Raw genomic sequence first — 12,165 nt, 5'->3', positions numbered from 1 at the left:
TGTCACAAGCGTAAGTGCAGCATTCATGACAAAAAGATCAGTTTAAGGTTCCAGCCTGTTGTAAATCCTGTTTCGCCACTAGGGGGCAGCATTAATGTATCCACATAGTCTGCCAAAGGTCAGATTTGCATTTCATTACATTACATTACATGTCATTTAGCAGACGCTTTTATCCAAAGCGATTTACAATGGAATTGAGTACAATCAGGCCAGGGGTGGAGTCGAACTTGCAACCATGATGTCTTCCGCACACAGGGTACCGGTCTTAACTACTGAGCCACTCCACCCCATAACTGCTAAAAATACAGTGGATATATTGTGGTACACCTATAATGACTATATTGCCATATAACGCCACTGACACTATAAGAGTAGATAGTTTTAATGCCTCATTGTTCTTTGTATTTATTATTTATTAAATTTAACCAAGAGTTACTGACAGGGACTACACACATCAGTCAATGAAACACAGTTGCATTCCTCTTTTTTATGGGCTCAGGTAAAGCAGCCATGTTGAGAAGCTGTCATTTAATTCATAGCATTGGAGTGGATCAGTCTCCACTCTGCTGTCGTATCCCTCTTCCAAATGAGGTAACAATACATTGTGTTGTGTTTTTCTTTAGTTGTGATGTTAATGAACTGTCTGTGGTTTATGGAAGCATACTGAGTAACAACATCTGTTATCAACCACAAAACGCTCTACTGTTGCATTTGATGGTAGAAGTTATCCATCCAATCATGAACATTTAAACCCTGAGTCCTCTAAAAAGTGGTCTTGTCACCAAGACTGGTTCCCAGTAGCCTACTGTACTAGTTGTCAAGCCATTATTGATGCTGAACCACAACCTGAATATCTACATATTCCATAATATCTCTAAGGTTACAAACTTAAAGTTTATTATTTTGAAAGTGTAATCTTATTCTTCTTTAATGACATTCATAATGTTGCATTACTGCCACCTTCTGCCCTTTCCTGTGTACACACACTCAAAAATAAGTATTTGTATTTTGCGCTGGTGGATGGTAACCAGGTTATAAATAGAGCTTCAAAATGCAATAAAAGAGAAACAGGAGCAAGAAACAAAAAATACAAGAGGCAATTTATTAAAAACTATATTTAAACAGGCTGTTCTTCAGCTGATCAAATGTTTAAGACCATAATAATAAATAATATAAATAACTTGGATTTATAAAGCGCCTTTCACAAAACCCAAGGTCGCTGTACAGTTGAAAACATAAAAACACAAACACTAACAAACAAACAATAATTTTTTGTCCCTTGCCATCCAACCCCAATCATCCCCAATGGGATTTAAATCATGGTGGACCAAAAGAGCGGCGCCTCCATGGAAAGGGTGTCGGTGAATATGCATACTTTTTTTTGCTGGCGAGGCGTTTTAGGACCTGAAACGGTATGTTTTGTAAACGCCTCTCAGAGTGGGAAAATCTCAAAACACTGGCCTTGCGTTTCCATGGAGACAGAGAATACGTTACTTTAGGGCAAACAATGACATCATAGTCACAGCTCTCTCTCTTGCGCTGTCATTCATTATCTTGTGTTTGGAGATTGTTTGACAGTGTTACGAATCACTGTCAATGAAAATTCATATGAACACGTGCTGTCTGTAGAGATTTCACACACGTGGGTGAAAAAAGTGTTGAATCGTTAAATAAATCGTTTATTACTTGAATAAACAAAACAGATCAGTGATTGTTCCACACACAGACAGCTGCACTGCACATCCACAGCTCATCTGTGACTCTGGTTGTGTGTGTGTGTGCTCAGCCCAGATTTCGGCAATCGACAAGTCAATTTTTCACATGGGCTGTGGTTATATAGCCCAGTGTTGATATGCAGTTACCACATATCCCCACTAGGACACGCCAACGCACTACTCTCATTCCTGATAACATTATTTCAAAAGATTCACTTACCGTAATTTCCAGACTATAAGCCGCACCCGACTATAAGCCGCAGGTGTTTTAATGTTTAATTACCGTATATAAGGGTTCCTGTTACCACGGAAGGGATTGTTGGGACAGAGATGACTGTTTGGGAACGCAAAGCGTCCCATTTATTAACATTTGAGAACCACAATAAATCTTTCAATGAAACTTTCACATCTTTGACAAACAGCATTCGTGCAGTGCACAAATAATACAACGGTGCGCTCCCAGCGCACGTCCTGCCATAGTCATAGTACCGTAGTAGTGCAGTATAACAAAAACAAAGCTTACAGCACTTGACGAGGCAATAACGTTAAATGGCTAAATTGAATTTGTTTTTAAAAGTGCTTGTCCGTAACACAGCAGTAAAGGTGCAGTAACGCGGCCGTTTACTGTATCAAAATAACCAGCTTACTATACCAGAAAAGTCAGTCATTAATCCTCGTGTCATCGTCTTCCTCCTGCGTACTAAAACTACCGAAGGAAACGAACAGGCCCAGAATGGCCTCGTCAGCCACTCTCTCTCCTTTGTTGTCGCTCTCAAAACCAATTAACTCCTCTTCCTCTTCGTCAGTGTCGGAATCGAACAGCCTCTGAACAGCTTCGTCAGCCGCTGCGCCGTCCTCTTTTCGAAACCCGTTGGTGATTGTGGATGTTTTCACACTCCTCAGCAAGTGAAAAAAGTAGCGGCTTATAGTCCAGAAATGACGGTCAATGAGAATGAAAATACACACCAAGCATTTGAACTTTGCTCATCTCTCCTTTAAACATGCGAGCATTGTCCATATATTTTTTTTTCTCTTTCAGAGAAATGCTTGAAGTCTGATTTCAGGCTTGTTCCGTGTCCAGTGTCTGAAAGAGGAGGGAAAACCAAACCTGGCCCTGGTCTGAGAGCAACCAGTGAGCCAGTCCTTCTTCTCATAGCAGCTCCTGGAGAAAGAACAAGTGTAATTCCTCCTCTGTCTTTTGTTTGCTGCTTTATGGCGACTAAGGCCGGTCGGGTACGAGTGCTTTTCTTCTATGAAACAAACTATTTTGCAGCGAGAGAAATGTGTTGGTGCTTCTTTTTCCATGATGAAACCAGCAGATGGTAAAGTTCGCACAACTTAAAGAGAAGCGAGCATCAGGCCACCTCCGCTCGGCCTCAGAGAAATGATGGTGTTGCAGTTGCTAGCCATGTCGTTCTTGTGATCTCCCGCTCCTGACACGCGTGTGCGCTGCGTGTATCGTCGTTGGGACGAGCCCTCCCACAGCCCAGAGAAATAAATTGTAAGGTCCAAAATTTGAAAAAAACAAAACAAAAAAAACTCAACATGTAAATCTATGAGAGCCTGGCACCATTTTCAATCTGACTGAAATCAGCTTGAGGGGGCGGGGCTACTGTTACTCACAGGACAATAATATTAAGACTTCAGCAATATAAACTCTTTTTCTCTCTTTGTGTGGCTTGAGGAAGGCGGTGCACCATCGCCCACTATGGGCCAGCCGCCCTTGTGGTGAAGTCAGATACTACAGGACCCTGACCTGAGTATACCAGGGTCCTTAGATGGATCATCTCGAGTGGGAGAATTGTGCATTTCTTTCTCATAAAGTATTTAGGTTTATGACAGAAAGTCAGTAAAGTTGTTGCTAGTTGCTTTTTTTAAAAAATGTAAAAAAGTCGTTGGGGTCTGTAAAGTTGCTAAATATGCACACAGAAACAAAACTCTTTCTTGATGTGTGTGGGACAGCATGTGCATATGGGGGAGGGGCTATCTGTGAGCTGACTGCTCAGAGAGAGCAGAGCAACGAGTCGATTCAGAGATGCTTTTCTGAAGATGTTCTAAAAAAAGACAAAAAAAAAATCACACATGCGCACATCGCGATGACGACGCTCGAACGATACATTGTGCCGATGATGATGGAGCCTCCTTCACTGTGCCACATCTCGTTGTCATGGCAGTAACGTTGGAAGACATCAGGACAGAAGTTGACATGGAGCCAGATTTCTGCACAGATTTGGACTTTCTAAGGCTCTGCAGTTTTCAATAAATTGCCAACTCTCTTCGTTCTGTCTCCTTGTCTTGTTTCTTCTTTGAAAATGCAAATATTTAATTTTTTCCGCAGTCTTAAGGTTTTGTTCAGGAGTGTATGAAGTTATGGTTTTTATTTTACCAGATGTATTTTTCTTGAACCTTTACCACTGACACACCCTTTATTATCTTCACTTTATTTTTTATTCATTTATCCATAACACTTTACAATAAGAGTACATTAATTAACATCAGTAAATACTATAATAATGATCTATTTCTATGTACAGTACTCAACCTTATGTTTTTAAATGTGCTTTATAAATAAAGTGGGGCTGGATCATAAGCATTAACTAACCCACTACTGATACTACGTAATAGTTGGAGATGAACCCACGTGTTTAGGATTGTTAGGTAGTTTGAACTGAAAACAGTTTGGCGCTGTTCGGCTTGATTTCTGAGTCAGACGTCTCTTCCTGTGACGGATCTCTGACCAGTCAGTGGCCGACAGTCTGACAACGTCAAGCCTCGTATCTACTCAGCCAGAGCAGGTACTAAAACAAGGACCTGGTACAAACTTCACCTCATGAACGTGAGGTGAAGTTTGCCTGGGCAGGGCCAAGCCAGAGGAAACGTTTTAAAGGTGGTGGAGACAAACTTGTTGATGATGAATAGTGGTGGGGACATATCTGACGTCTGTGCTTCTCATATGTTTTAATAATAAAATATTAGCATTTAACTGGTCATTTGTTGATGGTCCCTAAATCCAACCTGAAACGCCATAACTCACATTTCTACCCTCCTTTTTAGCTGTACTCATTTTACTTCTTTAAATTCACTTCTAAAAATATATTCAAAGGTAATATATTTGTTCTCATTCATTGTAATATGTATATGTAGATACAATATTAAATAGTCAACATATTCTCATTTTGGCACATATGGCACAACCCAAGCATGAATGGTGAAAATTCTTGAAAACAGAGCGCTCATGTTCTCAGGTCCTTCCATCACTCATTGGCTCAACACAGCGAAACATTGTTATAGGAGTAGATACTGTATGTCTAAAAAAAAAGCTTTGATTGGCTGTTGATGTTATTGATCAAGTGTGCAATTCTTTGTTACAGAGAGGTTATTATATTTTTTCTACTTCTTGTTCATGGTCACAAAATATTGTAAAATATGTTTTTTCCTTTATTTAAATATGTTCTAAAGTTCTTGTTTAAAGAAACTTCAACAGTGAATGTAGTGGTCATTTGAATTAGAAATTTCTCAAAAACTGAACAGTAAAAATGTCTGATTTACAGTCCTGAACACAACCGAGTCACTACTGGTCAGGACTTATGGAAAATATTTTTATTGCATCTCAAAGTTGGTAAATATTAAGTGTAAATATGGAACTTTTAATTTGAAATTTCTAAAAAACTGTACAGTAAAAATGTCTGATTTACAGTGTGGAAGTATAGTCATAGATGTCCTGAACACAACCTACAGTAGTCAGACCTGGCCAAAACCTATGGAATGCTATGTTTTAATTACAGACTTTTTTTCAGACGCGTGTGTCTGATTATTAGGTCTCTGAAACATGTGCTTTCAGAAGTGTTCACAGATACGGAGATGTGAGTGTTTTATTTTGAAAACAGGATGTCAATGTCCTTAAAAATCAGCTCGACTGCAGGGTTTTTACCGTAAAACCCTGTGTAATTCAGTTGTTAAAATTCAGTGTCAGATAGCCTGTTGATTTGGAATTAGTCGTGTTTTTTGCAGAAAAGAGACCTGTGTGTACGTCTGATACTTCAAAAGTAAACATTTGTTTATCTCAAGCAAACGCCACATTGAATAATCAGTTATATTCACGCTGCAACACTGAACTATCCCTTTAGCTTAGTTACTGACATGTTTTCCTGTAAAAGGCAGAACACCATGTCATTCATTCAAGCATCAATGAGCAGCCATTCTGGCAGTCAGTGGATCTTCTGGAAAGTCATCTCCTATAGGTGCCATTGCAGCTCTGCACTCACCTTCAGTGTGAGCTCCACTATGGGCCACAGGAGGTCTGACTGGTCCAGGACTGAAAGAGAAAGGAACAGCTACCTGGTGCCACAGAGCGATGGATGACAGAAGTACCATGGTGCACATTCTCGAGGATCCTCACATGAGAAGAGAGAGCGAGAGACTTCGCAGCTTCCACGACTGGCCTGCAGACTCACCGGTCACCTTTGGCCAGCTCGTCAAAGCCGGCTTCTTCTTTCTGGGCTCTGGGGACAAAGTCCAGTGTTTCTGCTGTGGAGGGATTTTAAGATGCTGGGTCCGGGGCGATTGTCCAGCCACAGAGCACAGGAGGCATTTTCCCACCTGCAGTTTCATACTGGGTCAAGATGTGGGAAACGTTCCTCTCCAGGCCGGATCCTCGGACTCCGTGGACGGTCAGTTGCTGAGTCAACTCCACAGGATGACTATGGATGATCAGGGCACAGCTGGACAAGCCGTCTACCCAGAGATGGAGGCGGAGGACTCCCGGCTCACCTCCTTCCACAACTGGCCCTCTGAGGCTTCAGTCCACCCAGATGTTCTTGCCAGAGCAGGATTCTTCTACACAGGTGTCACCTTCTCCCTTCATATTTGATGTGTGATATTTGAGTGTATTTCAGTGAGATATTCAGCACTGATGCAGTCTCTGTCAGAGTGACCTCTCTTTGTGAGAGTTCATGTCACACAGAACAATCGTCCTGCTGAGTCATGATGTTGTTGACAGAACCACCTGGACAAAGCTGAGGCTGACACAGCTTCAGGCACAATGTCACCAACACATCAAATCAAATCGAGTAAATCTACTTATACGGATTATATTATTTCCTTCTTGGTTGTAATGTTGGACAGATTTCAGCTTGTACATTAATTCATTGAATACAATGTTAGATGATTTTCTCAGCTTCCCAAAAAAGGTACTTACTTTTCTGCAAAGATTTGTACAATCTGTGTAGAAAGAGATTGTTTTCATATGAGTCATATTAACACTGGTAATGTGAAATATTTGAGGCAAATAATCAATGTTGTCTTTTTGGGTTAAAATACGGTGAAGATCTGTGTTTTTATTCATACAGCCGTTACCAGCCAGTAAATGGTTATCATTGAAGTGTCAGTGTTAAGAATAAAGACTCTACAGAGCTGCATCATCAACCAACAACATTTAGAACATATATTTCATACCAAATGCAATAATAACTTTTTTGAATTCTGCAGCATGCTCTTTATTGTTGACCTCTCTCTGTGTGTATAATGTTAATTCATATTGTGTATTTCTTTTTTTAGAAGTCTGTCTTTTAACCAGTTTATGAAGCCAATGGCAAATTCCCACTTTTGTGGACAATTAAGATTATTCTTTCTTTTATTATTCTATTTCTTAACCTTAAGGTGGTATAAACACTATTAACACTGATATGCAGGTCCATCTAACCATCCATTCCTTTCATCCATCAATCCATTCATCATCCGTCTTTCATCCATCCATACATTCATCCATCCATCCATCTTTCATCTATCCATCCATCCATCCATTCATCATCCATCTTTCATCCATCCATTCATTCATCCATCATCCATCCATCCATCATCCATCTTTCATTCATCCATCCATCATCCATCCACCCTGTAGATATGTAAATAAGTAACAGCATTTTGGTTCAGAATATAGTTGTGTATAGTTTACTGCTTCTTTCTTCTTGTTCCTCATGTCACACCATGTGTGTCAGACTCCAGCTCTCTGTGTAAAGAGCTGTTGTTGTTTTCATGTGTTGTTCCATGTGTGTCAGACTCCAGCTCTCTGTGTAAAGAGCTGTTGTTGTTTTCATGTGTTGTTCCGTGTGTCAGACTCTTGCTCTCTGTGTAAAGAGCTGTTGTTGTTTTCATGTGTTGTTCCATGTGTGTCAGACTCCAGTTCTCTGTGTAAAGAGCTGTTGTTGTTTTCATGTGTTGTTCCGTGTGTCAGACTCTTGCTCTCTGTGTAAAGAGCTGTTGTTGTTTTCATGTGTTGTTCCATGTGTGTCAGACTCCAGTTCTCTGTGTAAAGAGCTGTTGTTGTTTTCTCTGGGTGATTCTCACAGGTCACAGCGACAATGTCAAATGCTTCTACTGTGATGGCGGCCTGAGAAACTGGGAACCAGGAGACGACCCCTGGCAGGAACATGCCAAGTGGTTTCCACGGTAACAGCAACTTTTATCATAGTATAATGGCAGACATCTGTTGTTGACTCATAATAAACCCTTTTAGGGATTCACAGACAATAGTACCAATCCTTTGATGTTTTGTGTACGACGTTCATAATTCTTGTTATTTTTCTCAGGTGTGAGTTTTTAATCCAGTCACGAGGGCAGGATTATATCAGAAACATACAGGACACTCATTTCCATCTGGGTGAGACTGTGGTGAGTTTCTTTATCTACGTAATCTTACTCTAACCCTATCCCATAATAGTCATCATCAGTTTGCTGTTAGTGTTGAAATCATCCCTATGCTTTTTTGAAGGGTGGATTACAGACATCTACAAGCAGAGACATTGGCCCCAGACATGGTAAGTTGAATTTAAACTAGATTTACTTACTCTACACATTCTCACAGACTCACATGCATATGATGTTAGTCTGTGAGTTGATCCTCTAACCCCATACTCACATATCGGACAGATAAAAATGTAAAATTCAAAGAATATTGTTTACACACTTGGAGAATTAAGTATTTCAAATAGCTTAAAACAGGGGTCTCAAAGTGGCGGCCTGGGGGCCACATGTGGCCCTCCAATCGATTTCATGTGGCCCTCCAAACAATATCAAGTTGTAACGAGTCATTTCTATATGTTTTTATTTTTGAATGAATAGATTTATTTTGCATCATAAATATGTTTTTTTTTGTTGCAACCACTTATATTTTGAAATTATCCAATCCAACTTTATTTATAAAGCACTTTAAAACAAACACAGTGGACCAATGTGCTGTACAGAATAATGGATAAAAGACAGAAAAGCTCACAAGAGGCAATAGAGTACATATTTAAAAAAAAAAAAAAGGAATTAATACGGCATATTGATGATATGAGCTCATAACGTCCACTGCAACTGTTGCTTTTCCCAAAAAAGGTTTTTTTTTGTTACTTGACTGGCCCCCGACTGACCAGACGAGACCGTCAGTGGCCCACAGGTCATTTGAGTTTGAGACCCCTGGCTTAAAATGTACAAATGTGTTGTTATGTAACCAAGCTCAACTACACTTTGTTGTAGCTGGCTGGTTCAACCCCTCGACTCTGCGTTGTGTTAAATGATGGCCAGGAGGCTTGCGTTGCAGTTCATAACACTGTTTATTCTGGACAGGAACAGAATATGTTACTGGTCACATACAGGCTCGATAGGCGGCTCACATGCAGCTCACTACAACAACACAGCAAGGTAACGTTAGCACAGAGGCTAACTAGTTAACTGAGAAACTGTGTTTACACCATTAAATTAACATTCCAGCACTTACAAATGCCACGACTCACTTATAGCTTGCACATTTACATGGTCAATAACCACAGTATGTTTTATAATCATACAAGAGGGAATATTGACATACGTACACAATAATGATTGTATGTAATAATGATCACCTTGAACGCACCTCTCATTAACTGGCAGCGTTTCTAACGTGCACTGAGCATTCATCAACTGCCACTGAAAGAAGGCACAAGTGGAATCTCTTATATAATCGGTTCCACATACTTGAAAAGGGCTTAGGTGAGTTTGTGATATCTGTAAAAAAGGAGAAAAAAGAAAGACAGAACAATTGCTATCACGCTATTGTTAGTTCAAAGAAGAGAGGGTTGTAGACTATGTTTAAAAAGTCATTAATTATTTATTTTACTGAGTTTCAGTTACACACAATAAATCAACACGATTGTCAGTAATTAAAAGAGATTTTATATTTAATAGTCCACGTTCAAGTGGTATTCTTGGACTATTTTATTGTGGATATTGATTTTTATTAAATTAGAATGTCTCACTCCTCTTTTGTTTGTTATTGATTTATTTATTACTTTAGTAGGTCGGGGACAGACACAGTCTCTATGGAGCCTCCTGCTCTTCTAATAAACTTTACTAAACTTCTAGATAAGAGAGCGGCTCCATCTCAATCACTCACAGGGGTTTACTTATTAATGCAGATATAAAGTTCATGTATTCATAAAGTTATAGACAGTGAAAAAGTGCTCCTGAGCTGCTAGCATACATTTGTCAGGAACAGATCAAATTAAATGTAAATAACAGCATTTCCTGGATCATATCTGTGTATAATTTTCATCGGCCTTTTCATCTGTCACTCACTTTGAGCTGCGCTAACCTGTAGGAAATAGTTAATAATATTTACATTTGTTAGGCAGTCACCACTTCACTCTTCCTCTCATGTCACAGATGGGGTCGGAGGTCACGGAGGATCCTCAGCCATTCTCTCTCCTGTGGTGCAGACTGTGCTTCAAATGGGCTTTGAGTCCAGTCTGGTGGAGAGTCTGGTCCAGACCAAGTATCTGCTGTCAGGCCAGCACTACACCTCAGTGTCTGACCTGGTGTCTGATGTACTGCAGGCAGAGGAGGAGGACAGACACACGGCTCCACAGAGCACAGGTAGCAGCACCCCCCCCACACACACACAGTTGATCTCACAGTTGAGTTGATCTATGATGGAACCTCTGGAGTCAGTGATGCGTGAAGTTGACGACAGCTCAGCTCCGAGGAGAACTGAGACAACAGCTGACATGTAAACACTGAGGCACCATCAGAGAGAGTATGAGGTCAAACAGCCGGCACCTCGGTATCTAGGCTGTTTATATTCAACCAGGTCTGATTATAAGAATATGTGAGTGATTACATTTAAAGAGGGTTGAAGATTAGGATTTTACTCTCACAATTACTGCAATGATGATTTTCATCATTATTATTATTATATTATGTAAAATGGTTTTTATATCGTGCTTTTCTAGATTACCAGTCAAAGCAGCTTTACACCACACATTCATACATTCACTCTCACATTTTTCATACACATTCACATGCTCTTGCAATACGACTCTGAACACATTCAAAGTCGTTAGGCGCAAAGCGGGTTTCAGGGTCGACATGTAGACTAGCAGAGCTGGGAATCAAACCCACAACCTTTTTTTTTTTTTTTTTGCCGTTTCAGCCAATATTTTTTCATTTAATAAACCATGACAACAGCACTGTTGCTCTTCTCATCTGAAATCTTGAGCTCCATCTGCTGGTCACAAAGAGGAAGTCCATGCAGGGAGATTTTTTTTTTTTAATTTTTCCTCAGAGGTAAGGACCGATTTGGGAGAAAAGTGAGCAGGAGTCAAAAATCCTTTTTGTTTTTCCAAATTTACAGGCAATACTCCACCGCTACAGGCAGACAGACAGACAATATATACTATAGACGGGTATCTGTATCTGAAATCATCCAGGGTTGGGTAAAACCCATCGCCTGCACTATTGTATTGCTGTGAAATGGTTACTCGTTATTGCATCATGCATAAGAAACGATAAAATGGAAGCCATGGTAAGCTCCAGATTTCTGGCTGGTTTTCTCTACATCACATAATACAGTATGTCTGATGTTGTCTCCTGTAATCATACAGCAATGTTGTGCTATTTCCACTAATAATTTCCAAATGAAATCGGTCTATTATGTGGCCTGAATGGACATTTTTATCAACAATCAAAATAAGAATTTAGAGTCCTCTCTGTCAACAAAGAAGTTAGGTAATATCCTTTTAGGAGAATTGAAGTTCAGAGACCTCGGAGCTCTTTGCTTGTGATGGTCCTGCACATATTGTGTTTGTTTTCTTAACTGTGGGAGTCAGACAGTTTCCCACCTCGCAGGATAGTGTCAATGACGTCATCTCTACACTGGCCCAGGAAATCATTTCATACTTCGGACCTCACCCGTGTCTCCTCCACCCACAGCACTGTCGTTTGTCAAAGACAAATGTCCTTATGGACAATGCAGTATTCTCCCAATAATGTGTCCAAACAATTAAAGACCATACACTTTATCAGTGCATACATGTGGAAGGGCACAGTCATTATTGTTAGAGTTGCTGTGTGTGTGTGTGTTTATGGGATGGGCTGTATGTGGTTAATTTGATAAATGGGAGTCCATATTCTCTCTGTTTTCCATCCTGTGGCC

At 40.1% G+C, this 12,165-nt stretch overlaps 1 protein-coding gene across 1 annotated transcript; it reads left to right on the top strand.

Moving 5' to 3' along the window:
- The first annotated feature begins 5,938 nt into the window (after positions 1-5,938).
- LOC122776718 (baculoviral IAP repeat-containing protein 7-A-like) lies at positions 5,939-10,672 on the top strand. The gene is made up of 5 exons (XM_044037384.1): positions 5,939-6,559; positions 8,063-8,162; positions 8,303-8,384; positions 8,485-8,530; positions 10,398-10,672. The coding sequence occupies exons 1-5, from the start codon at positions 6,070-6,072 to the stop codon at positions 10,655-10,657; spliced, it is 978 nt and encodes a 325-aa protein (XP_043893319.1). The 5' UTR covers positions 5,939-6,069; the 3' UTR covers positions 10,658-10,672.
- Positions 10,673-12,165: the final 1,493 nt, after the last annotated feature.

The sequence above is a fragment of the Solea senegalensis genome, linkage group LG11 (assembly GCF_019176455.1).
Source record: "Solea senegalensis isolate Sse05_10M linkage group LG11, IFAPA_SoseM_1, whole genome shotgun sequence".
Lineage (NCBI taxonomy): Eukaryota > Metazoa > Chordata > Actinopteri > Pleuronectiformes > Soleidae > Solea > Solea senegalensis.
Note: the sequence above shows the minus strand (reverse complement) of the source record. Positions and strands in the feature narration are given on the sequence as shown.

Coding starts and splice junctions, on each gene's coding strand:
- LOC122776718 (XM_044037384.1), top strand. CDS start 6,070: ATGGATGACAGAAGTACCATGGTGCACATTCTCGAGGATCCTCACATG. Junction 8,385..8,484: donor TCCATCTGGGTGAGACTGTG/GTGAGTTTCTTT, acceptor GCTTTTTTGAAG/GGTGGATTACAGACATCTAC. Junction 8,531..10,397: donor AGACATTGGCCCCAGACATG/GTAAGTTGAATT, acceptor CTCATGTCACAG/ATGGGGTCGGAGGTCACGGA.